Raw genomic sequence first — 24,832 nt, 5'->3', positions numbered from 1 at the left:
CTCTATCTCTAGAGTCATTTAAGCAGCTAATGTGAGTGAATCAAATCATTCCATCTGTACTATATCAATATTTTGGAAGCTTTTTCTTTTCACAAATTTGTTCTTTAAAACAAAGAGTCTCGAGGTTTTTTCCTGAGATTGTACCACATTGTCTGATAAACCACTTCCCCTAATGTTCTTAATCCTACAACCCTCTAGCAGAAGTAATAATTAGATAGAAAGGATAATTTAGGCTATGCGTTTAATGTTCTGGTAAGTTGGTTGTTCAACGAGACATGAGGAGGAGGAACCATTGTTTTAGAGGCAGCCTTTCCACAGACATTGGTGTCCTGAAGGTTGTACGTACAGAAATGCCTCTCAGAGGAGACTCTATTTGTCTGCATGCTCTCACACTGCAGCTCTTGCCACATTATTATGAGCACTGTGTCAGACAACCTGTGCAGTGTCTGCTGCTTTTTGCTTTGGAGATCTGGGCCCAGATCTCCAAATTATTTTACAGGGGTTAGAAAAGGCACATTTTCATTTCCATAGGCAAGAGCTATGCAGCATATAGATTGCAATGACCAGAAATATCTCCCTTTAGTCAAGTCAATTTTTGCTAGTTGCCTTTGAGAATAAATCCTAAATGGTGTCTATGCCTCACCCAGATTATCATAATGCTCTTGCCCTCTACAATTAAATTAGCCTTCTTAATGTTGGCAATTCATATAGACACACAGGTGGGCACAAATAAGGTCCTTCCTGAACTATCTTGCATTCACTCACAGCTTCAGGTGTTTTTCACAAGAATCCTAATCAATAGAACCTAATCAAGAAAGCAGTAGCTTCAACGATACATTAAATAACAGGCATTCATAAATGTTTCTCCAACAAGGAGGTGAATTTATGTCTTGAGTACTTATCAGGAAGAATTTTTAATAGGAAAAGAAAGCTTCTACAGAAAGATGATTATTGCTAAAATTTAAAATATAGTATAAAATAGTAAACCTTTCATTTACCATTTGAGCATACCAGAAAAAATATTTCAAAGAGAATCAACCAAATTAATGACAAAGCGCAATTTCTAATGCATTGTAAACCCTCTCACAGGTATCTCAGAGGAATAATAGTTGTTTATCCCTTTGCTGTGGTCAGAATATCAGAAATCGTGAAGTGAAAGGCCAATTTCTTAATCGAATGGCATTTTGAGAGCTATTTTATTTACAAAACCTGTACAGTTTAGAACCAAAGCTGAAATTAGTCTCCATCTTCTGGTGAAGCAAGATGGCATTCTGCTAAATGCTAGAATTTTATCATTTGAAGGGGAAAAAAAGGCAAAAAGAAAGGAGCCAGTGAGACCTACGAATATAAAAGCATTTGAGATCTCAGAAGGAGTTTAAATCAATGCACTGCCACAGTTACAGCACAGATGAAAGAGCCTGCTGTCTCAATTGCCAGGAAACTACTTAGAAACTCTCACTTTGATTTTTTTTTTGGTAGTCCATTACATTACCACTAAATGCAATATACGGAGACATCACTGCTTTGATGTTGTACAGCTACAACAAATGGAAACTAATATGGTAGAACAGTAAAGCTGTGTGATTTGCATTTATATATACAAATATATACCCATCAATCTTCTTCTAGACCATGTATCACTGCCACCCATCTGCCTCCTTACTGATACTTCTGTTTTCATAAAAGTGATGATTATTTTACACCCATATCCTGAAGAGAGAGATATATATTTCAGAGGGGTGTAAAAATTAAAATTTTGTCCAAGCTATTGACTCCTAGAACAAATTCTTCACTTACAAAGCCTTCTAAGAATGCTTTGAAACAATTTCAAGTTGGAGCGCAACAGGATTTTTGTTCACACAGGTCTTGTCACACCAATATTTACTCTCTTCTTGCAAAACAGCAGATTATTGATCAGTCTAGATTCTCTGACTTGCTCCAGTCTTTTGAGGTGATCTAGCAGTATATGAGATTATACACAATACCTCTTGTTGGGTGAAAGTAGTGTTGGGAAAAACTGACACAAGCACGTCTAGATCTGCATCTCCTCCGTGGCCTCTGCTGAAATCCCAGCTATTGATGGAATAGAAATAATGCAGATAGGGACTAGGGCTCATTTTTGGCAATGTCTTCCCCATCATCACCTGTCCAGCTGGGATTTTGCCATATAATAATGAGTTTATGTAAAAACTGAAAGTTGCAGGGTAAGAGAGACTGCACAGCCTGAAGAGGACTTCACTGTTTCCTCTTCTAGTGTTACAGAAAAATATTTCTCCTCTACAAGATCTCCCAAAGGGAAGATACACTGAAGAGGAATTGCTTTACTGGGTGATCTGGCTGGAAATGCCTCAGGCATTCTGTCCAAATTCTGCATGGATGGCACAGGTCTTCCATGCAGTCCCTCAGGATATGCTAAAGTTTGGACAGGAACCACTTCCATTTTTGTAGAGAGTGAAACAGTAATAAAACTTAATGTCTGGGTATTTTTCCCATTGTTTCTAGAAACAGTTATGAACAAAACTGAAAAGTCTTACACAGACAGAGCTCTCAATAAACAGTGCAGGGGATTTGCCTCAGTAAACACTTCAGAAATTGGCATCTCTTTATTGTGTAATAATTCTGCTAACAGCAAAGGCGTTTACAATGTTTTGTGACTGATGTAGAAGTACCTGTCACCAGCGGTGAACTTTTCTTCAAAATATATGAATTAAAAGTTTCAGATTCGTGTGAATGTTCAATAAGAATCTTGTAACCCATAAAAATTATTTTACACAGTAATAATCTCCTTACAATTTACTCCAGTTCCTCAAGTAAGACTTGTAATGTGTCTAGATCCTATGATAAAGTTAAATTCACTTTTTATGTTTATTTAGGAATAGAGCAGACTGGGTATTTCTTATGAAAAACATCAGCAGGGACCTTTGTGTGCCTCTCCCATCATTGCATTTTGCAGAATAGTTTTACTTAGAGCCTTAACCTGTGATTTATTTCACACCCCCATTTCCCAATGAGATAATTTGGCTGTTTACCAGCAGCAAAGCAGGTATTGTGTCTTTTACTATCTCAGACATGTCTGTATAGATTAGAATTGTAACTTACAGTTGCTTACAGCAATTTATGCTGAGCAGTTTTAGATTTGAGAATACAGAGAGCACAATATCATTGACCATACATTGCATGTTGGCCTAGGTGTCTCTTTTGGGATATAAAGGGCAATCATTGGAGTCTGGATCTGGGAGAAAAGGAAGGAGATCCCATGTTAAAAATTAAGTTGTAGCAGTTCTACTACTGGGACAGAGCCAGACAATGCAGTAAAACCAAGCTTGTGCAAACTTACTTCCCTGCATATTAGTGCAATATGAATACCTTCCTGAACAGGAAAAATGTAGCACCTTTCTCTTCTAGTCAGCTTCTAGAGACCAACACAAGCAAGACAGCAGGACAGCACTTGTCAGCAGTGGAGCTGACAGCTTGGCTGTCACCTGGGCTTTACTATGTCCCATAGGATGTTCCACAGGGCCAGTCTCTCATCTTCCGCAGAAGATACTTTCTACCTAAATGTTTCAGGTGTAAAGCTGGGTTAGTGAACAGCTGAATGTTAATTTACTCATTAAACAGATCCACTTGGATTATTTAGGATTAAGGGATATTAAGCAGGTGCCATCCCTGCTGTGCCATCCTAGCACTGCTGCTTGCCAGAGCCGGGGCTGACGCATGGCGCGAGCAGCGCATCCGGGCGCGCTCTGTTCCGTGCACTCCTCCGTGAGCGGCTTCTCTTGGCCACAGGATGCAGACCACTGCTCTGGCACAGCACAGCAGGGCTGTGTTCTCACCTGGAAAGTCTCACTGCTGTTCAGGTTTTTGCTTCAGGGTCTAAAGGGAAGCACTGCGCTTGGTGGGTACCAGCCTGATGCTGAGGAGAGGACCAGGGCTGGCTGCAGTTCCTGCTGCTGCTCTGTCGGTGTGCGAGGCAGGGACAGCAGCCCTTACACAGCTCTTCTCACCTTTATCTCCTCCTCAGGTAGTTTAATAAAACATTAAATGAGAGGTGGTAGCAACCATTTTGGATGCAGCAATATCTGGACTGCAGCAGAGGGGGCCCGGGCAGCACTGAGCTGTGCAAGGGAGGGCAGTGCCTGCTCCTGGTGGAGCAGCTGGAGCAGAGCAGGGCCGTTAATGAGGTGTGGAGGGGCCGGTTCAGCTCTTCTGTGATTTTTCCGGATGCCTGAGTTCGAGTCTCACCTGGTCTATTGCCACTTCTCTTGTGCTGAAAAGAGGACACAGTGTCATTTAAACTGGTGATTCAGAGGCAGCCAGGTATGATGCTAAAAACCTCTCTCTGTGGTGTAGGAATTGTCATGGCTGATGGGTCATGGCGACCTTTTATCCTGACTTTGTTCACCACCTTTTAAAATGCAGCAAAGGTTTCTACACTGACTGATGGAAGATGCTGTAAACCTAAAATACAGGTCTCAACATCAGATTTGTGCGACATAAGCTCAGAATTTTGGAATTTGCCAAATACATGGCAAAATTATTGTAGTTGGTTTTGTATGTGTTAATGTTTGAAGCTCTCTTGTTCTAGGAAAGGCCCATAAACATAAGCACTTGCTTTTATCCCAGTGAAATTAGTGAAAGGCGTGTCTTTTGCTAATTATCCACACCATTGGGCACCACAGTCATAAGGGTTCTACAGAAGAGGAGGATTGTTTGAGAGCACTTCTCTGTTCTAAGCCTTTCCATGTCATATAGCATTTTTTCTTGAGTGCAGACATTTACATTTTTCTTAGAAGTTGCATTTTGCCTTGACTTCTGGAACTTTCTTGGCTTTCCAGAGAAGTGCATATAGTGCATTGCATATAGAATCACAGAGAAGACAAATAGTTAGCTCTTAGTGTATTATTATCTTCCACACATTTTTATATTTTGCAGTTCATAATACTGCACCACAAGCTGGAAAACAGTAAAAGCCTCTTTATTTATAAGATTATTACAGGTATCCTCGGATGTATCTCATGTATATACATCCTGTCAAAATATTTCAGGATTTTGACAAAAGTGTCTGAACTTGTTTCAAGTGACATGACATGGCTTTTAACTGCTTTTTTTTTACAGTTTTAGTATTTGTAAGAGTAGATAATAAAAGTGTTACCCATGCACTAAAAAAACCCAGAGAATTCCTTGCTGTACAGAAAACATCAGTGGGGTTTTGCAGTTAAATAACCTGCACGGGAAGTAATTATGATGCTCTCTATAATTGCCATAAAAAAATACAGTCTTGAATCCTGTGGAAGGTATAACAGGCCTAATTAATGCCCACACTGTTTCTCCAGAGAAACAGATTTTTTTTTTTGTAATGTAAATGCACTGCATAGAAAATGTTACTGTGCTTATTTTATAGCTTTCTTTTTTCTCTTGTTCAGCAGTAGTATGTGGTATTTCCCGATATGATGTGTACCTGTCTTCAGGACTGCAAGCTGTATTGTCATTTCTGAAACGGGGAAAACAATAGTGTATTTCCTGTGCTTTTTAAGTGTTGATGTCAATTATAATCTGAAGTGTGTTTCCACATTGAAGAAGTGTGGATGTGTTTGTGCATGTCTGTGTGCACCAATTCACGTTCTAAAGTAGGTGGCTATTTCATTGTTGTGTTCACTGTGTGTGCGTGGAGTCAAGGTATTATCAGGAGCATTCCTTTCAGCTTTTAAAATAAAAGCTGAATCAGAGGCTGAAAACACTGACACATATGGAATTTCAGAGCATTTCCAGGGACTGATAATTAATGGCACTCAATCAACCCTGCACCTTGTCACTGATGGCTGATTAGAGTTTAGCTAATGAGAAGGTATTCAGACAACAGTCAGGGATTTTTTTTATTCAGTTGTTAGTTTGGTTGGGGATCTCTGTGGGTTTAAGCCTGAGCTTATATCCCAAACATGCTCTAGAAGAACCTATGTAAATGGCTGGACTGTTTTCTGCTGTCTGTAGTTTTGTGTGTACATGTTAAGCAGGTCAGGGATCACTACTTTATTTGTTTATAAAGCTACATTGCTATTTATGTTTCTAAAGTATCTAAAATAAAGTGGCCTCCCAGTTGCACTGAGTGGCAGAAGGGGATTGTTCTGTTCTGTGCCTGGCAATGCTCACCCCATACCAACAGGTCAGTTTAATGAGGGCTGTTTGCTGAGACACTTCCGTTGGATCCAAATTAATCTCAGGGCTATCCAGTGGAATGGCAAGAAACAATGGGCACAAACTGAAACACAGGAAATTCCATTTAAATATAAGAAAAAAGCTGCAAGGGAGATTGAACACTGAACCAGGTTCCCCAGAGAGGTGTAGTTGGAGATATTCAAATCCTGACTGGATACAGTGTTGGGTAGTCCCCTCTAGTTAACTCTTCTCTGAGCTGGAGGTTGAATAACAGGATCTCAAGAGATGCTTTCCAGTCTCAGCAAGTCTGTGGCTCTGTGATTTGCTATGTTGGGACCTAACTGGTTGTGCCTGTGCTTCCTGAGCAGAGCTGGCTGGGGGGTACCACTGAGTGTCTGCAGGCAGAGCTCTGAGCGCAGGTGTTTGCCAGTGTGCTGGCATGCTCAGCAGCAGCTCCCCAGCAGGCACATCTGGGGCTGGCTTGTAGGTTTATCCCTAAACAGCCCTCAGGTCTTGTCCAAGGGCTGCTGCTGGGGAATCTGGGCATAAGTGGTGTTATTGAGCCCTTTCTTTCCTGAACTGCAGTGGTGACATCATGATATAGGATTAATCAGAGAATAATCCTGAATCCTTATAGTTCTTACCCAGTGGGGTTGCAGGAGGGGTCACCTGATAATCAGTAAATCCAAAAAGTTTGCTAATTCCATGCTTCTCTGCCAGGATGGAGCTGATAACTGACTTGCATTTCGTAGGTGTGCAGTGCGATCCAAAATCAAGATTTCACTGTCATTGATGACTACTGCACTGGACTGCAAGCTCTTCTTTACCTGAAAAGCATTGAGGAGCTTGAAGACTGGGATGGACAGAGTCCCGCAACCATGCGCCATCAGAAAGGAAAACCAGTGCCTAGAATTGCTGATCTGATGGGAAAGGTATGTTGTTTTATTGCCATTCCTGTATAGTAACACTGTGTCTTTGTTTTGAATTTAATTCCATAATCATTGTATGCAGTTTCTGCTACTTACCTTGATTAATCACTGCTGCTGTCACAATTAGTCACCAAGTCATTTTCCTTCTGACTCTTAACAAATATGTAGGTAGCTTAAGAAGACAAACTTGAAATGACTTGATACAGGCTAACATTTTTACTATAAATATGATCTCTTCACGTGATTCATAACATCATGTCTTTAAAAAAATATAGGATGTAAAATTAAAAATGCATTAGAAAAGGTTCTGGAACTGCTTGTTTTAACAAAACTCAACTCACTTCAGATTGATCCTAATATTATGCCAGAAGCTCCTGGGTGTTTTAGCCAGAGTGCAACACTCAGGAGACATGCAAAAACCCTCTTGCACTGGCTCTGAGCAGCTGAGACAGGTAGTTGCAGATCAGCTGTTAGCTGGAATGTGAGATCAGATAGGAATGGTCCTTCAGTCACCATACCTGAGCATCCTGTGGTCTTTCATGTGTGCTGATGCCCAAACCCTCTACAGGGAAGTTCTAAGTGAGGATTGGTGACACCAGACAATTTAATAAATTCTGCAAGATCGTTCAAACCTAGAAAGTCTGTGATGAAATGGGAATGTAAATGATGGTCAGCATGAAATCCTAACCTCTGGACTGTCTTTCCTCTCTGCTCTAGTAGTTCCCTGATACAAAAGCATTTTTGGAGATTTTTGACAGATGCAATGGGTTGCAGCTGCCCCAGCCCTGCTCACCCCTCCACCAGGGCACCTGCAGATCCATACTGAGAAGCAGGGAGGTGTAACTGGCTTCCTGCTGATGCCCGGCTGCCTCCTGCTCTAAGCAAAATACCTGCACAGCAGGGAGGCCAAGCTTTTGTTTCTGGTTACTAGAAGGGATCACTTTGAAGACTGATTTCAGTTATACATCATGCCTATTGATTATCCTTCCAAAAATCTGATGTATGACTGTTGAAAATGTTGTAAAAAGTAAAGAATTACAAAAGAATAGGATTTGGAGTGTCAAACGCCTCCAAATCTCTGCTTATCATTGCTGATGACTGGAATTGGATTTAGCAGGAGATTAGAGACTCCTATATTGTTGTTGTTCTCTGTGGAGCTCTGAAAATTATAACATTACCTTCGAGGAGGAAAGACAATCCTATTCTTAAAGCTCTGGATAATACACTGCTTAAAAATAAACCAAGATATAAGCAGTTTCATTCTCATCTACTTATGTTAAGCAGTTAAACCAGGCTCAAAGGGTTATAGCTAAACTTCTTTCCTCTAACACCTGTGGAAACCTACACAGCATTTCCAAATCATGTTACAGATTTGTTGTAATTCTTCTTTCAAGCTGCACTCAGTGTTCTGTCTTTGTTTTACCTTTGTATTTTACAAAAGAGACAACCATTGTCAAAGATGTTTCTCCTGTCCTCTTGAATGAGGAAAAAAAATTGTAATTTTTAGTCCTTTTTTGCTTGTCACTACATTGATAATTAACTTTAAAAAGGTTGCGTGAAAATATGCTTTAAGGAAGCATTTAATAATTCAAAAGAATCTTAACTTGAAACAGGTCACATGAAAAAGAATAAAAACAAAGCCCTATGTATATCTTGTGTGGCTGGCTCTGTTAGACATTTAAAAGACATACAGAATATAATTTATTGTGTATTCATATTAGCTCTGAACTATAGCATTGTAACATTCCTACTAAATAATAGCATTTAAAGTTAAGCAGGCTGCATTGTTGATAAGCTATTGATACATTTTAGGCATAAGCTCAGGATGGCTGTTTGTCCAGGAATGAACATTCAAGGGAAAAGGAAGAAAAATAATATAACTCTGGTAACTGGAAATACCGTGATAAATGATCCTACTAGGGGCAATCAAATACAAAGACTTGATATCATTAATATTTATAATATCCTAATTAGCAAGACTGTGCCTAAGCAGTGTTATTAGTGTAACTAATTATGTTATCATAAACTAAGTTTGCAGTATTGTAGGAATCAGTATTCTTACTTTCATAAATTATTATCAATATTGGATTTCATGTACTTGTGCCTAGTAAATTTAGTTAAGTACTGTAGTTTCATCTCAATTCAAACACAAATATCTAACTTGCTTGGCAGCAAGTCATTAACACATTTGTGAGTCTCTTTCTAAAATGAATTCACTAAAAAGCATGTCCTTACTCTCTGTTTGGAACAGAGAAAAGAACCTATTGATATTTTCTCATTGATGAAATAATGTGTGGGAATGTATATGCTATATATGAAGTAAAATGTGACAGTCAAAATCCTGCCTTATGGAAGCATAAGGAGCTGCCCCAGTTTGTGTTGGTATATACCATGAGATGAAATGCAGTTTCTTCAGTAAGACCTCTTAAGGAGCTAGGCAGCAAATACAGATGAACATTTGCATTCAAAAACAACAAGAACAAAAAAGTGCATCTGCTGAATTTGATACATTGTGGGTTTGGTGCAGTAGATTTTAAAATATACAGGAATCATCCTCCTTTTCATTACAAGATTATGTTCTTTTCCAATAGAATCACAGGGATAGGAAGGTCAGACATTTGACATTTTAGTAATAAGGAAGTGAGGGAGAATTATTTTCACCAGCATCAAGAACCATTTGCTTTCTGATTGTATACAAATTCATTGAGCCTCTACCAGTTTTAAATAAATTACAGATTTAGGAGCCATTCTGTTCCCAGATAAGTATGTTCATAATGGTATCTGTTTTGATTCACAGTGCAATATTGAATATTAATGTCTGTATTTTTATGTAATGGTGGACTGTTCTTTTTATAATTCATTGTCTATCCTGGTTTCAGCATGAAACAGATGTTGACTTCAGAGTGTTGCCAGAGGAGAGTGACACAGTGGAGTTTTGTCATGAAATATTGTAGTATTTGATGACCAGAGTAAACTAAAAGATAAATAACTTCTTCTAAATGGTACTCCTAACCTCAAACTGAAGTTGTCTTGCCGTGCAGTCACCACATAAATGACGAACTGAACAGTTATCACTGTCAGGTGTTACATTTATCACAATAATTTCCTTCCTAAACAGAGAGAATACTGAAAGTACTGTGCTAAATAGTGTAATATAACAAGCAGTTAAATAGCAAACATAAAATGCTTTGGCTGAAAAAGAGATTCATGTTGATTAGTATCTGTTCATCCTTCTGCATTAATGAAACTAATACTTCTGATAATTTATAGCCCTTGAAATATCAGAAGCACCACAGCGCTGGAAAATATTTTGGAAACTTGAGTGCTCTTTTTCTGTTTTTCACTGTTGCAGAATCTATTTATTTTTGTATGTAGACCCTAAATTTATCATCTTTGAGCCAGCAGTATTTATTTTCTGATTGTCTTTTCAGTAGCTTTTTCCCTTTTGCTAACACAGCAATTGCTGCTGGAGCCATTGTCCAGGATGTGACCTGTGGTACTGCACTGCCTAGAACAGGAGTGAGATTCCCACTTAGGAATGCCAGCCTCATTGGTTTCCAGTCACCGGGTGATACAGGTTTCCATAGCTCCACCAATTTTACTCATTCTTTCCTGTGGTTGTAACCTATCTGTAACAGCTCTGAAGAGAGTTCTAGCACAGATGCTGTGTCAGACTCACAGAGGTGGCCAAAGCCAGGGTTCTGGGTTCCTTCCTCATTGCTTTTCAGATGGTTTATTGAGTTGGATTTGGGTTGTTTGTTTTTTTTCTGCGGGAGGACCTGACACTTGAAACCTTAGCACAGGTGACTGTCATTAATATCAACTCTGAGTGGCCTTTGCATGGAATAAAAGCTGTCAGCCTGTCTCAGGTTTAATCTCAGTGTGCAAATCTTGATGCTGAGATGAGAGAATGGCAAAGTAAGGATGACACCAGAGTGCTTCTCACTGACTCCTTCAAGGAAGAACTTGTGTAAAAGCACACTTACCTCAGAATGAATTTAGGACTGAGATCAAGTGCCTGATGCACTCAGGAAGACAGTTAAGATGTAGTGCACACTCTTACAACCCAAAGTTATTAGGGTGACTGCATAAACTAGAGAAAGGGCACAGTTGGTCTCTTTACAATATAAAATTAATAGAACTATGTTTTAAAATAATGTTCACGAGTTTCTCAGGAACATACATGACCAGGAGCAATAAAGATAACTCTGTTCTCACTAGGTATCTGAACACGGTGTACTATTCCCCAGAGGTACAATTTGATCCCCTGTGTGTCTCACTGTCTCACCTTGTCTGTTTGTTACAGGACTCTTTTATTAGTTGCTCACTGATCTTAATCCAGAGAGCTGAGGTGATTCTGTCCCAGAAATGCACTGTGTCAGCTGGTGATCACAGAAGTGGTACAGTGTGTCTCTGTAAAAACTTCCACTAATGTCAGCTGTAAAAATCATTCTTAATGCAGTGACTGCTGTACATGCCAGGTAGCTAAACAAAAATCTTGCCAGCTGGTAGGTGTGGGTTTATAGCAAAGAATATACATGGATGTTTCATACTTTGCTTTCAGCACCAGGAGTTATGAACAGTGATATTTGTTTAATCATGTCTAAATGATAAAAAAATTAAAAATAACAAAAACTAATAATTTAAGCATCTTTACTCCAGAAATATACAATACCCCAAAGGAACTCAGTGGGTAGTTCTCAACTGTTTAGGTTGTGCTGTACTAAAAATGTTAAAATTGTATCTGTTAAAAAGACAGTTATAGACATTAGCTTTATTCATCAGGCAGATGAAAGAGAATGATGCTGTACATGCTCAGTGTATGACTTCAATGACATTTCATCACCTTAAATTTAGCAACCTTCTGATTTTCTTCTCTGAATGGACTTCCCATAGGAACAGATTTCCCATTTGGACTAAAATTTTCATTTCCTAAAAGTTATCTGTGGGTACTAAAATCTGAGTCTTCCAAACAGTATAAACCTGCTAAATTCTAACTGTACTGCAGTCAAATCTAAGTAGTCTTTTGTATGGCAAAGAAAAAACCTTGGGAACTCAGCCATGCAAGAACCACTGCTGCATCATAGAGTTTTGTCTGCCTTCAGATTCTTTAAGACCTCTGACTACTATCATTGAGCAGAGGTTTTCACCCTTCATTTTTGGAAGTGCTCCTTGTTCTTTAGGAAAACAAATTTGTCGGCAGTTGTTCCTCTCACATGTTCTTCCTCCTCTCTTCTCCAAGTGCAATTACCTCTGTGCAATAATTTTTCTTCTTAAATGTGTTATCACAGAGGCATTACTATAATTCCTGACTGGCTCACTTATGGCCAGCCACGAGTCCATCACTGGTTGGCCTTGGCTCTGTCAGACACGGGGAACCTTCTAACAGCTTCTCACAAAAGCCTTTCCTGTAGCTCCCCCTGCTACCAAACCTGGCCTCACAAACCCAAGAGAGCTGTTTGATCCTCTTTCCCATTAGCTAAAACTTGGACCCAAAATATGGCTTTCAGCCAGACAAAGCCTTTTAAGTGTAAGCCAGTATTGATCAAGAAACCTCTTACTTTAGGATATTATGGGAACTCGCATCAGCACACTCAGGGGCTCTTGCTGCAAATGCTTGTTGGGTTGCCCAAAAATAAGGCTCTGCCAAAATATGTCTGCACCATTATCTGCAGGAGGATGAGGAAATAAGTCCTTTCCTTCTGCTCCCCGCTTAGCCTTTCAGCTCCTCATCTGATGATGAAAGGCCTCCACAGGCATTGCTTCAGGTGAGAGTCTGGTGGTTCTCTGCGGGGAGAGCCAGCAGAGCAGACTCTGCACCCCACTGCACAAGTCATATTTACCAGCTTTGCTGCCATTGGTGAACCTCCCAGCCTTTCAAGCTGAGCTCAATTATGAGTCTGACAAATTTGTAGAAAAAAAAAGGACCACTTTAAAATCTTTTTTTTCCTAATTGTTCTATTATGGAAGTTTATGTTGTGATTACCTACAGTGCTGTTTCTCACAGAGAGAGCAGGTTATGTAAAATGTATCTTCCCTAACGGTGAAGCCATTTGCAGTAGAAATGTATAAAACAAAAGGAGCAAGGATTATTAAAGTGTATTTTAAATACTTTAATCTTTAGGGGGTTTATATGTACTGTATGCTAAATTTGCTTTGAGCATGGAGTTTAAAGTTTCAGATGCACAGGCAGTAAATGTGGCTATTAAGAAAACTGTGTATTTCACGCTAACTCCTTGGCTGTGGCAGTTTTAGTGCATTCACTGCTGGCAGTGGACATCAAGCCAGGAAAATCCAACTCCTGATGCAAAAGGATTAAAAAAAAAATCCAGGCACTGCCAAAAATACATAATTCTTTTTTTGTACTCTGCAGTTTGTTTTACTTAGGCAAACGGCCTGGTCATACCCTGCAGCATGCATTCATTACAGTGATCTTTGACTGGCAGATGCAGAGTAATAAGATGCATATTTTAGTGCTTATTATAATACCCTGTCCAAAAACAACTTGACAAATTTGTGATTTCGACAGTATCTCATTTTGCTGGCTGCAGTGCTCTGTGATTGCCTGGTCCACGTGGCTTCCAGATTATGCATACCACCAATACTGCTCATTAAAATGGCCACAGTTCACCAGTTTCGGTAGCTTGGAACGAACTTGGAATGAATTATTATACAACAAAGAGGCTGCTGTCATGCAGAACAAAAGACAAGCAAAAGAGAGCTTCGGCTTAATGAGGCTAAGTGAGTGTCTCCCCTGCATCACCAGCTACTTGATGGCCTTTGAGCATGGATTTTTTTTCTCCACAGGCCAAAACCTTTGGTCTATTATTTTGTGTTTATGCACCTTGAGGCTAATATACATTTTAATATGCTGCACATGGAGAAAAAAATCAGCCATTAGATTAGAACATGTGCACTCCCTGTTAAGTTAATGACAGCCGAACATAGAGATAAATTTAGGTTTTCATATTTAATTATAGCACAGTGCAGTACGTTTAGCAAGGATAAATTGCACTATTATTATGCTTCATTTTTTTTGACATCTTTTCATATTAACCATGCACACTTACCCCCACTTCCTCCCCAGTGTCACACATAATGTCTCTGTGCATCATCCTTCTCTAACACCATTAATTTTTTATTCTGTACAGTTGTATATGTATTGTTGTATTTGTTACTTAGGGTTAGCTTGCTGGCTGGATAAAACCATTCAAAACAGCCCTTGTGTTAGGTGATCTACATAGGCACTAGAGACAGAAAAGACATAAAAAGAACTGGCTTGTGTGGCCAGAAATGGTTCCTCATTCTGCTCCCAGGGCAGGGTTCCCAGCCCTTCTTCCCTGGATGCTTTCAGTGTGGTGTACACTGTCTGACTGCAGAGGAGTAGCCCCTTTCTCAAGGAACTGAATAGGAAAAACCAGAGAAATAGTGTTTGGAAGAGGTTAAATGAGTTCTAAAGTGGATTGTAGTTGGATAATATTAATGTGGATGATGGCAATGTTAATATAAAATGTCTAATGTTTTAGGTAGTATGTGGCATTTGTTGGGGTTTTGTACATGTGCTGTCTCTGTTTGTCAAAGATGTTGCTCCAAGAATGGCATCAGGAATTAGGCCAGACATCAGCCTTATAGAAGACAACATGAAATTAAACATGTCGGCAAGTTGACATGCAATTCAGTATTTGAGTGTCTTATAAAGTTTAATGTGAATATTTGATAGTTTCTGTGCTGCCGTGGATTTGGTGGTGATGCTGGACTGTTTTTTATTACCTGAGAATGCTTTAAGATTTGCTTTCAGCTCTGGTCTGAGCTATTCATGTAGCTGTAGTTTGTGAAATATATGTTTGCATGCTTCACAAAATTAAGGAAATACTGCTATTTTCCAAAGTGGATTAGAGCAGGTAATAACTCACAGGAAGAAGATTTTCTTCCTCCTGCTGTGTGTATAAGCAAGCAGAAGATATTATGCTACAGGCTTATTCCTAGATTATTCCTTATTGGATAGTTGTTTCGTGACAAAAGACACTGTGGCTTGATGACCAGAGGGTCATGACAGGAATAATAATCACCATATGAAAGGGTGTCTGGATCTGGGTGATAAAGCATTCCTCATCACAGTCAGTCAGCACTTGCTGGTGCAAGAATTTTCCTCAATGGCAGAGATCAGCTTTTTCATATTAATTGAGAGCCAGTCGGTCTCTTTTCCTCTCCTCCTCTTTCTCCAACCTTCAGTTCTGTACCAGCTTTTCCTGCTAAAGAGTATTTTCTTTGTCAGGTGAAGACAGATTTTGGGGATGTTTAGGATGCTGCAGTATTTGTGGGATTGGTATTAGGTGCACTCTTTGTGTCCTCACTGAGTAAAGCCCAGGTCAGTAATGATTGATAGCTAATTATCTGCAGTTCAAGCACTAGAAAATGGGTTGGCAATTAATTTATGTGTGCAAAACTCTTCTCCCTGATTTTTTAAGTGCAGATTTCGATGCAAATTGCATTCATGAAAGCAAGGTTGTGGCTTTCAAAATGTAAGCTATAATTACTAGTCTGAGAACCTGATGATACGAAATTCTTCCTCTAGAATCTACCCCTAGTGAGGGAAGACATTTATTAACAACATTGTGTATTTCTAAGCAGTACTTCTAACCATCTTTTAGTTCATTAAGCCCTAGTAAAATGCTTGGTATTACATGAGGTGTAGTCTCACGGAGTTGCTGTATCCTACAGATATCCAGATGGCTTAGAAATATCTGTGCAATCAGAAAGGCCCCCTCTGTACCTATAGGTAGCTATTATTAGTAAAACCTGCTTTTATTTATGTGTCCCTATGTTGTTTATGGTACTAGTCACAGACACACACACTGATGTGCAAGAAAAGACTTGGACTTTTACATTCTGAAAGAATCATTGTCCCTTTAAGGTTCTCATCTAAGAAAGCTGTTTGTTTGGATAGCAAGGTACTCTGTGGCCCACAATGTCCATGCAAGAAAAGTGCAAAATTAAGTAGGTGGTATTGGTCATAGACAGCAGACTTAGAATTTATTTTTAGCCTGTTTTCCAAGAACTCTTTTATTTTTATGTTTTTATTTTTATTTTTATTTTTGAGAGGAAGTTTGCAAGAACATCTTTTAATTTTCTTAGGAACAGATTTGGCCCATAAGAATAGCCTCAAGTGTAGTGGCATGCACATACATATGAGAAGTATAGAGGAGTTATTTATGGGGAGAGGCTAAAGAAGCTAGAAGTCCTAAAGTGTCCTGTAAACATAAGAGGTGGAGAACTCAGTGATGTATAAATATTTGACGTTTTCAATCAGTGAAGAAAGGGGGATTTTCTGATGTAGAGTGAAAACTCAACTGAGACTGATGAGTTAAATTAGGAGGGGTGGGAAAAAGTGTTAAGGAAAAGTAGAAGAAAAATTATCCTGATTGGAAGAAAAGTGTTTTTGTAGAAATGATGGTGGTTTCCTGCTGTGCTGCTGAGATTAAAGGTGGGGAGGTCTTGTAAAGCTTGAATGCAGAGAATCTAATGGAAGTACTGCTGGGAGAAATTTTGGGTTGCCAGAACTATGTGCTGGACTTGCAGACTTCTCCTGTCTGCACAAGCTAGACCCTGGCCCTTTCCTACATGATAGCTGTACAATAGGGGCTACCCATGGAAGCAACTGGATCCTTATAAAGTGTTCAGACAGTGACTTACTGTAAGTCCCTGGACCTGTAAGTATCTAACAGTATGCAATTGAAATGTCTTTTTGCTTAAAGAATAAGATCAGACTTAAGAGACATGATTATGACCTTTCCCATTTACTTTATTTTTATTGCTATAGAAAGCCCTTGAAGGTTTTTTGTAGTCTTGTGCAGTTTTGATTCAACCACATGGATGTCTTAGCAGTCACAGCTGTGCTTCCTGAGTTTTTTATGGACAAAGGGACTAAAAATATCTTTCTGTTCCATTGTCCAAGAGTCACATGTTGGCACAGGACAACTGCCCCCAGTACCTGAATGGAGCTGGTGGCTCCATTTCTACATGGAGAAGTTGAGAAAAAAGATTTCTGCACTCTGCTGACCTATTCATGCTGAACAAAACTCATTAAGGCCCAAGAACTGTGTTTGGGTTGTTCCAGGGAAAAATTACAGCCAGCCTGTAATCTGTTGCTCCACACTGAGGCTCTGTAATAGTTTGAAGTGGCCTGGCAAGAATTTTATTGATTTCTTGGGATCTCATTCAGGCTGATTGAACTTGTGTGCTCTGATGGTGGATGTTTAAGAACACCTTCCCTAGCTGTTATTAAGAAGGTGGGTCTAATCCTCACACAGGTAAGACCTTGTTTGCCCTTCATTCAACTCAGCAGACAAGTTTTAATGAAATAGCTCCTTTTATATTTTATGCCATGGCTGTGTTTTTGATTTTCACACTTGTAACTGTCCAGTGTAAGTCAGTATATAACCCATATATTGGTCAGGATATGTCACATTATGTATCTTTCATTTCATTAATCATTTTGTATCTTTCTGGTTTGGCTGCTTGGAATAATTCATACATTCCTTTCTATTACTGTGTTGTATTTTTTCCAGTTGATGATTTATTTATATAAAAGCCATAAAATACCTTGTTTTATACATTATGTGTGGATTAATGAGAAATGCAGACACATATCACTAAAATACAGGGATTTTTTTTAGATCAGCCAGGACAAGGTCTTGCAGTTGAGTTTAAAGTAGTTAAGTTTGAGCCTATGAACTATAATTGTGTTTATATTAACCATCATTACAGCATAGATAAAATTTAGGATAAAATGCTATTCATTACTTAATATTTTCTGAATATTTACTACTACTACAACTACTGCAACTAAGAATAATATTAAATATATGCCAAAAGGCATATTTTCCAACTGTGAACCAAAAGTCTAATCTAGTCTCTCCAGCAATTTTTCCTTGCCTTTACTGAGCCTTCTTTCAAATGCTGAGCACTTCTGACATTTTGAAATGTCATTTCAAAATTTTCCATTTGTAAATTGACAACCAGAAGACTTATTGTAAACACAGAAACCTCTATGAGCACAAACATATCTATATTTTCCCTTTTGCTAAAAATGTATCACCAAACTGTAAACAGCTCGTGTATCATTTTCATTAGGAAAAATGATGTTTTGAAGCTTCTAAAGTTACCAGTTAAAACAGAAGCAACCCAAAATCCTTTGGTGACTGTAGCATGAGTGTGCCTTTTGTAATCACCAATTCCCAAGGAGCACCAAAGGTGCATGGCCTCAGGGCCATTTTGGTTGGTGCAGAACAGGGCTAATAAATGCCTCACACTTCAGAGCTCCCTCTCTTTCTTCACAACAAAGTCATCATCTTTCATTTGATAGACTGCAGCCATTTTCTTATCAATTCTGTCATAGCTTGGTTTTGACCTTCAGTTCCTGGTCTGTGGGTGGGCTTTTGTGCCTGCTGCTGGATTTTGGTCTTATTTACCAGGATAAAGCAGATGGAGGAAAAACTGTATTTACATTTTTCCACAGGACCTAATTTATATTTCTGTTGCTTATTGCTGAGTTATTTTTGTCTACATAGTATGAATAGTTTGCAAAGGTATTTATAACAACATTTCACTGATCAACATGCAGTCTGAAAAGCTTGAAAGTCTGCCCCTCTGCCTCCATTTAAAAAATCAGTTTCTCTCCATCCAGACTGTGTCTTTAGTTGCCCAGTTCCTAAATGGCAGTTTGGGAGGGGATGCCTCTGGTTTTGACCACTATTATTCATAGTTCAGCACACACTGGGAATATAATTTTTAGTGCAGAACCAAGCAGTTATTGAGATGTATTTAGGTGAAATCTTAACATAGTCTGTTGTAAGACTCTAGCTCTCCAAAGCTCATCCACAGAGAAAGGGCTCAGTGCAAGGTGTCTGACTGGGTGAGCTGCCCTTGGGATTCTCCAGCACAAGGGGTGCAGTCCCTGACCATGAGCCCTAGCCAGGATATGCACAGTTGCTGCTGTGAAAGGGACCATGCCACAGCACAACTTGCTTTCAGTTTCGAGCTTTGGGAGGTTGTACAGTGTTATCAGTCCAGTACAAGACAATTCCATAAAGCAATTGCAGGGAAAACTTGCAGACTCAGGAATTGCATGGGTAGTGGTGGATACATCAAAATCTGAGCTCATAACCGTAGTGTCCCTGCCTCAGTCCCGTAAGGGTGCTTTAATTTTCTTCCTGTCTTGCAGCTCATAAACGTGCTTCTTTTGAGACCACGCCCCAAATGCTGTTGCAAAAGGGCTGTAAAGCTTTAAAGATATATTTGAGGGTATTATACAAGCATAATAAAGTAAAAAAAAAACTACAAAGAAATTGAAGTTATTGAACAACTGGATTCAAATTTTAGGCTAGGAATTGTTTTATTGCATATGGGTTTCTACTTGGTTTTTATAGTCATGAAGGAATAGAAATTTTTTTGGAGTTAAGAAAATTAAGAATTTGGATTTTAATGTAACAATTGATTTCAATGTACTTGTAAACGTTTGCTTAAACAAATAATTTCAGTATATTGCTGAAAATTGTTCTTGGCTCAGTGAGTAAAAAACTCAGTTCGGACATTTGCCTATTGAAAATGTTTTACTTGATCTTAGGGAGATATTTCTAGATCAGAGATGAAATTGTTTTCTCATACAAATTGAAATGTTAAGTAATTAAAATGAAGGTAATAGTAAAATAATACCAGTGAGCAAATTGCAGATACTTTATTTAATCTGAAATCAGTAACACCCCAAAATGTGTCTGCCTTCTCTGAAAACCGGGCAGAGAAAACAACACAATTGTCCTCAGTAGCACTGCTGTCTTTGTATAATATACCAAATGGTCATCTTGAAAGCAAAGGAGGACAGTAGGAAAGTCTGCTGCCTTGATGAGTACCAAAGCTTTACCTTCTCACAGACAGGAGTTTCTGAAATGTACAGTTCTCATTCTAATTCGTGGGGATTTTTCTCCTCCAAAATCAGCTGGAGTTTGAGACATTTGAGCTTTTCCCATGGTCTCTTACTTTCTAGGAAATAGTTGCCACGAAGTTCAAAATATTCCCAGGTTTTCTCTGCCACAATGGCTCCACAGTGGCTGTTCCTGGCCCCCCATGCCCTACTTCCCACCCTGTGCCCATCTGGGGGATGCTCTGCAGCATAAACTCTGCCCCAAACCATGAACCCTGCAGTGGGGAGACCTGATAATCCTCATGGCCAGGTCCTGGCCATGTGTGTGACCTGTGCCATGAAACAGGCAGGATAGCCATGAAAATTTTATGTTGTGGTGCTTATCTGGGCTCAAGTTCTTGGGGAATTTTTAAAAGATAATATGTGGCTTAGTGATCTACACTGGAACCAAGCTGTGAGTTGTGAAGTGAGCTCAGCCAGAAAGTTCAGCTTTGTTTGTGCCCCAGATGGCTTTATATGCATAAGAACAGTAAGACTTTTTAAAGGCCGTTGGAAATTTTTTCCTGTGATCTATTATAGCTGATGTATCTTAAATTATTCTTCAGCCCTTATCACAGCAATCAGGAACTTCAAATAAAGGTTGAAACGTGCTGTGCTTTGTCTTGCTACAGGAGCATGTTCTTCTCTCCAGCTTGAAAAAATAGGATATCTTTTAAGGCATACTAAAATACAGCATGAAACTCAGTGTCTGTATCTAGTCTTCATGGGGGATGCTTGAAAGGAGTTGGATTATTTTCCAGGGGGAACTTATGGCAGAGTGTTTGTGTATAAATTAACAGCAATGAAAGTGGTAAATTAAAATTGCGCCATCAATTTCATTCTTAGTTCTGCTTTGCATTTCTATAGAAGGATTTACTATTACTGTGATTTACCTTCTACTAAGAGGTAAAAGAATGGAGAGTATCAGGTAGCAGCAGTTGTAATTATCTTGTGGAAATCTCCAGCTTGTTTAAAATGCTGCAGCATGTCTGCTCAGAGACTCAAGTTGGTGTGAATGCACCAGGCCATCCTCCCTCCATTTTCCAGGCTGGATTTCCAGCATTTTCCAACAGAGCAGTTCAGCTGCAAGGTTCAACACTCACTGAAGAAAAGATCTATCTTCCATCTCAGGTGAAGCACTGACCTCCTTTGTTGCCTCCATTTATTTTCTTTCATTTTCTCCCTGGCTCACTGCATGTGCTGGCAGTGAGGGGTGGTGGTGGTGGTGTGGAAGTCCTAGATGAGCCATCCAGGCACAGAACAGCAAACAGCAAAAAAGTGCTTGGCTTTTTTCCTCAGCACTGTCAGTTAAAAGATCCTTTGTACCTTCTGTGCTGAAATCCCAGGGAAGGCTATACTCCATGACTCCCTGCACTCACTCCTTTGCTTGCTGGATTTTCAGAGCACACTTGTCTAACAGTGCTGTGTGTAAGGTGGCTGGATTGGCTCTGGGGCATGCACACGGCTGTGGGACAAGCTCTCACAGGACCTCAGACTCAGGTAATGCCCTTGCTTTTCACCCTGACAGTAAAAGGCACTTCCACACCTTCTCTGTGCACAAGTGCATCTGTGTTGCTGCTTGCTTTTGTTTTTACAGGAAGGAAATCATTAAAATCTTAACCAAAACCAAGCAGCCTGATCCATACCAAAGAACAGCAATGAGAGAGCAGGTGAGACGTGCAAGATAGGTGGAGTTCATTAGTTAAGAGAGACTGCTGGGATACTTTAATGATGAAGGTGGCATAAAACCTTTGCTAGGGAAGGCAACAATATCAAACAAGTGTCCATTTTATCTGGTTTCTTTTGTCCTCTGGAACAGAAACAGAGACACTTAGAGGCAAGCTAAAGGAACCCAATTAAATACTGAAAGGAAATGAAAATGAGTTCACAGTTCTGTTCCGGAGACTCATTCTGTGAATATTCAGTTTGTATTATTTTCAGAAAAATGGAAGACATTATAATTCTCAAGATGTTTCTCATTCTTGAAGAAGGAAACTAGGTGCCTAGGCTGGTGTTTAAATATGATCCATACTCTCAGTAGTGTCATTGGGACCTGCCAAGTATTTGACATAGGTCAGTTTCATTGTTACAAAAAATGAGGCAGTGGATCCCTCAAATCTACTCATTTCTGTTGGGGAAATGTTTAAAGACTTTAAAGCAAAGTCGTCTTAAGGTAAATTATATTAAAGAAGATAGTAAATTATGTTAAAGAAGCTGGAAGCAACCATAAACAGTAACCTTTTTTAAAGCTATTATTTCACTTAGGAGTATTAAATCAAAATATTATAATTTTATGATCTGTCCATGCTGATGTCAGTGTCAGTGTCCCTGATATCAGTAAAGTGTCAAAAAGAAAACTCTGTAGCATCCTGAGATTGCTTTGCTTCCTAATTAAGACTACAACAGCATTTTAAAAAGTGTGAAAGGAACCCTGTGTGGTGTAAAGGAGCCGTAGAATGGACAAACGATTTTTTCCTGGTGCAGGAATGTGCTTTAAGACTAGGTTGCAGATACAGCTCATTCTTTGTCTCATGCTAGAACATTGTTCATTTCCTTGTTTGTTTAAAGCTGTAATTGTACTTTTCCTATTTTGGGGAAAAAAAAAAGAGAGAAAAAAGAGGTGTTCTTAAATGTTAAAAAATTCAGAGATAAATAATGCCGTACCATGACATACCTTTTATGGTTAGCATTAAGCTTTGTCTCTCTAGTTCCAGGAAGTCCCTTATGACAGAGAATAGCATTTTTTAAAGCTAGTTGGATGTTACACTGTTTTACTTCATTCTGCCTGGGCACTGACATCAGAAGTGATTAGATTCCTATAGGCACCTAACTTCAGAAAGGAGAGAAATGTCTGTACTTCCAAATTAAATGTACCCGGGAATATTCCTAGGTGCTCAGGCCAGCTGGCACCAAGCAGCCTGTGCCGATGATCAGAAGCTGTTAATCTCCAAAGCAGGTTGGCTGCAGGCAGGCTGCCTGCTGGGAATGGCTCCTGGAGCATGCTGACTTCCAAAGGCTCTCCAGGAATTGCCTGGGACACTGATAGTCAGCACAGGCCAAAAGCAGGCAAAAAATGCTGTAACGCTTTGTTAGGATAGATGAAAACATCCTTGTGCCCAGGAACATTCCCAGACACTGATTTACTACTGTGGGTATAGAGAGGATCTTGCAAAAGACTCTGAAGGGGAAAAAGAAAAAAGACAAGTGATGGCAGTATGTGACTGGGCATGAAAGATGGACAGTTGGACACAGAAATGAACTCTATTAGATGTTAGTGAAAATTGCACTCAGAAAAAAGCTCTAACAGCCTGAGGCTTCAAAACCAAGAAAAGCAGTCAGAATTTTTAGAAAATCTCCAGAAATATCTAAGATATAATAGGATGTAATGAAATGATATAAATGTGTGACTAATACACATATTTTTGTATGGTGTGACTAGTATATCTATGTTATCCAAGTGTGGATGGTCTGAAAAAATGGCAAGTCTCTGTCTTTCCCAATGATATAAAGCAGCTAAGCCATGAGTTCATTGCATCCCAGAGGCTGAATTCAGTTTGTAGGTGGGACAAAGTTGCAGTGGCTCAGATGAGAGCACCCAGAGGTTCTGTTTACATTGAGGAGTGGTGCAGACAGACAGGTCAGATAGGAACAGGGTTGCAGAGTGAAATGGTTGATGCTGCACACTGGTGTCCACACCATGTGCATCCCAGGTTTTCTTACTGACTTCTAGCTCTTGTCTGCTCTCATGGGCTAAATGCCCATTAGCAGCTGGAGCTCATTGCAACAGCATCCCTGGAGCACACAGTCACTCAGGTTTCATTTCATCCAAAATAAAATGCAGTTTGTGCTCTCTGCAGCTGCTGCTGTAAGAAGTGAGGTGCAGTGTGTGGGGACAAAGAAGAGATTCATGTCAAAGGTGTGCTCTGGTCTGAGCTAAACCATGAGTGCAGAGCTCAGGCAGCAGCAATGCAGGGCTCCTGGGCATGAGCTGAGGCCACCAGTGGAGTTGAGACAAGCCCTTAAATGCCCAGAAAAGATTTGCATAGACAAGGAAAAATTTTGTGCAAACACAAATGCATTAGCACAAAGCAGAGAAGAGAAATCTGGTAATTGTCTCACATATGGGATTTTTTGTATTGGCAAGAAGAGTGTTTTGCCAAAGCTTGCTTGCTGTAGCAAAAAGGAAAAATTTATCACATCAGGAAAACAAACTGACTCAGAAAATACAACTTTACTCATATCTGGCTTTGATGCACTACACAAGATCAAAAATAAACTTTCAGTGCCGTTTGCAGAAGCATGAACTTTAAACTAAGAGCAGCAGCACTAAAGCAGAGGAGAGTTTGAATGCCAGCTGGGTAGTTAAAACATCAGTAAATACTAGACAACAGAGACTTTGTTGGCATTTTCTGGGAGTCTAAAACTGCTGACAAAAATGTACAGCATAGAAACAATCAAAAATGTACATGATAGAAACAATCAAAATACCAGCAGGACAATGTTAGTTACAAAAAAAAAGCTGAACAAATTTAAATACCAAAAAGTATAGATAACTCACAAATACTCTGCTTTTAAGTAAATGAAGTGTATGAATGAAAGAAGCATGTGACAAAACTGGGGCAAACAATTAATGAAAGTTACAGACCAAAAGTCAGAAAACTTAGCTGAACTAGGTAGCACTCTTTAAGAGCCCCTGTAGCAAAGTATTTACATGGTGTTTTAAAGGTCTGGGAAGTCTTCTAGACAAAGAAAAGCTGGAAATGGACCCAGTGATGCAGCCAGGGGGGCACTT

The 24,832-nt window shown here is 39.4% G+C and overlaps 1 protein-coding gene across 2 annotated transcripts in view; it reads left to right on the top strand.

Annotated features, from left to right (window-relative positions):
* DPYD (dihydropyrimidine dehydrogenase) overlaps window positions 1–24,832 on the top strand; it is a 332,821-nt gene that overhangs the window by 283,261 nt on the left and 24,728 nt on the right. For both annotated transcript variants that reach the window (XM_030953352.1, XM_030953353.1), the window contains one exon: window positions 6,906–7,085. In XM_030953352.1, the coding sequence (XP_030809212.1) occupies window positions 6,906–7,085 (180 nt within the window). The remainder of the gene's footprint in view (window positions 1–6,905; window positions 7,086–24,832) is intronic.

The sequence above is a fragment of the Camarhynchus parvulus genome, chromosome 8 (genome assembly GCF_901933205.1).
Source record: "Camarhynchus parvulus chromosome 8, STF_HiC, whole genome shotgun sequence".
NCBI lineage: Eukaryota > Metazoa > Chordata > Aves > Passeriformes > Thraupidae > Camarhynchus > Camarhynchus parvulus.
The sequence above is the reverse complement of the archived record's forward strand: the minus strand, read 5'-3'. Positions and strand labels throughout refer to the sequence as shown.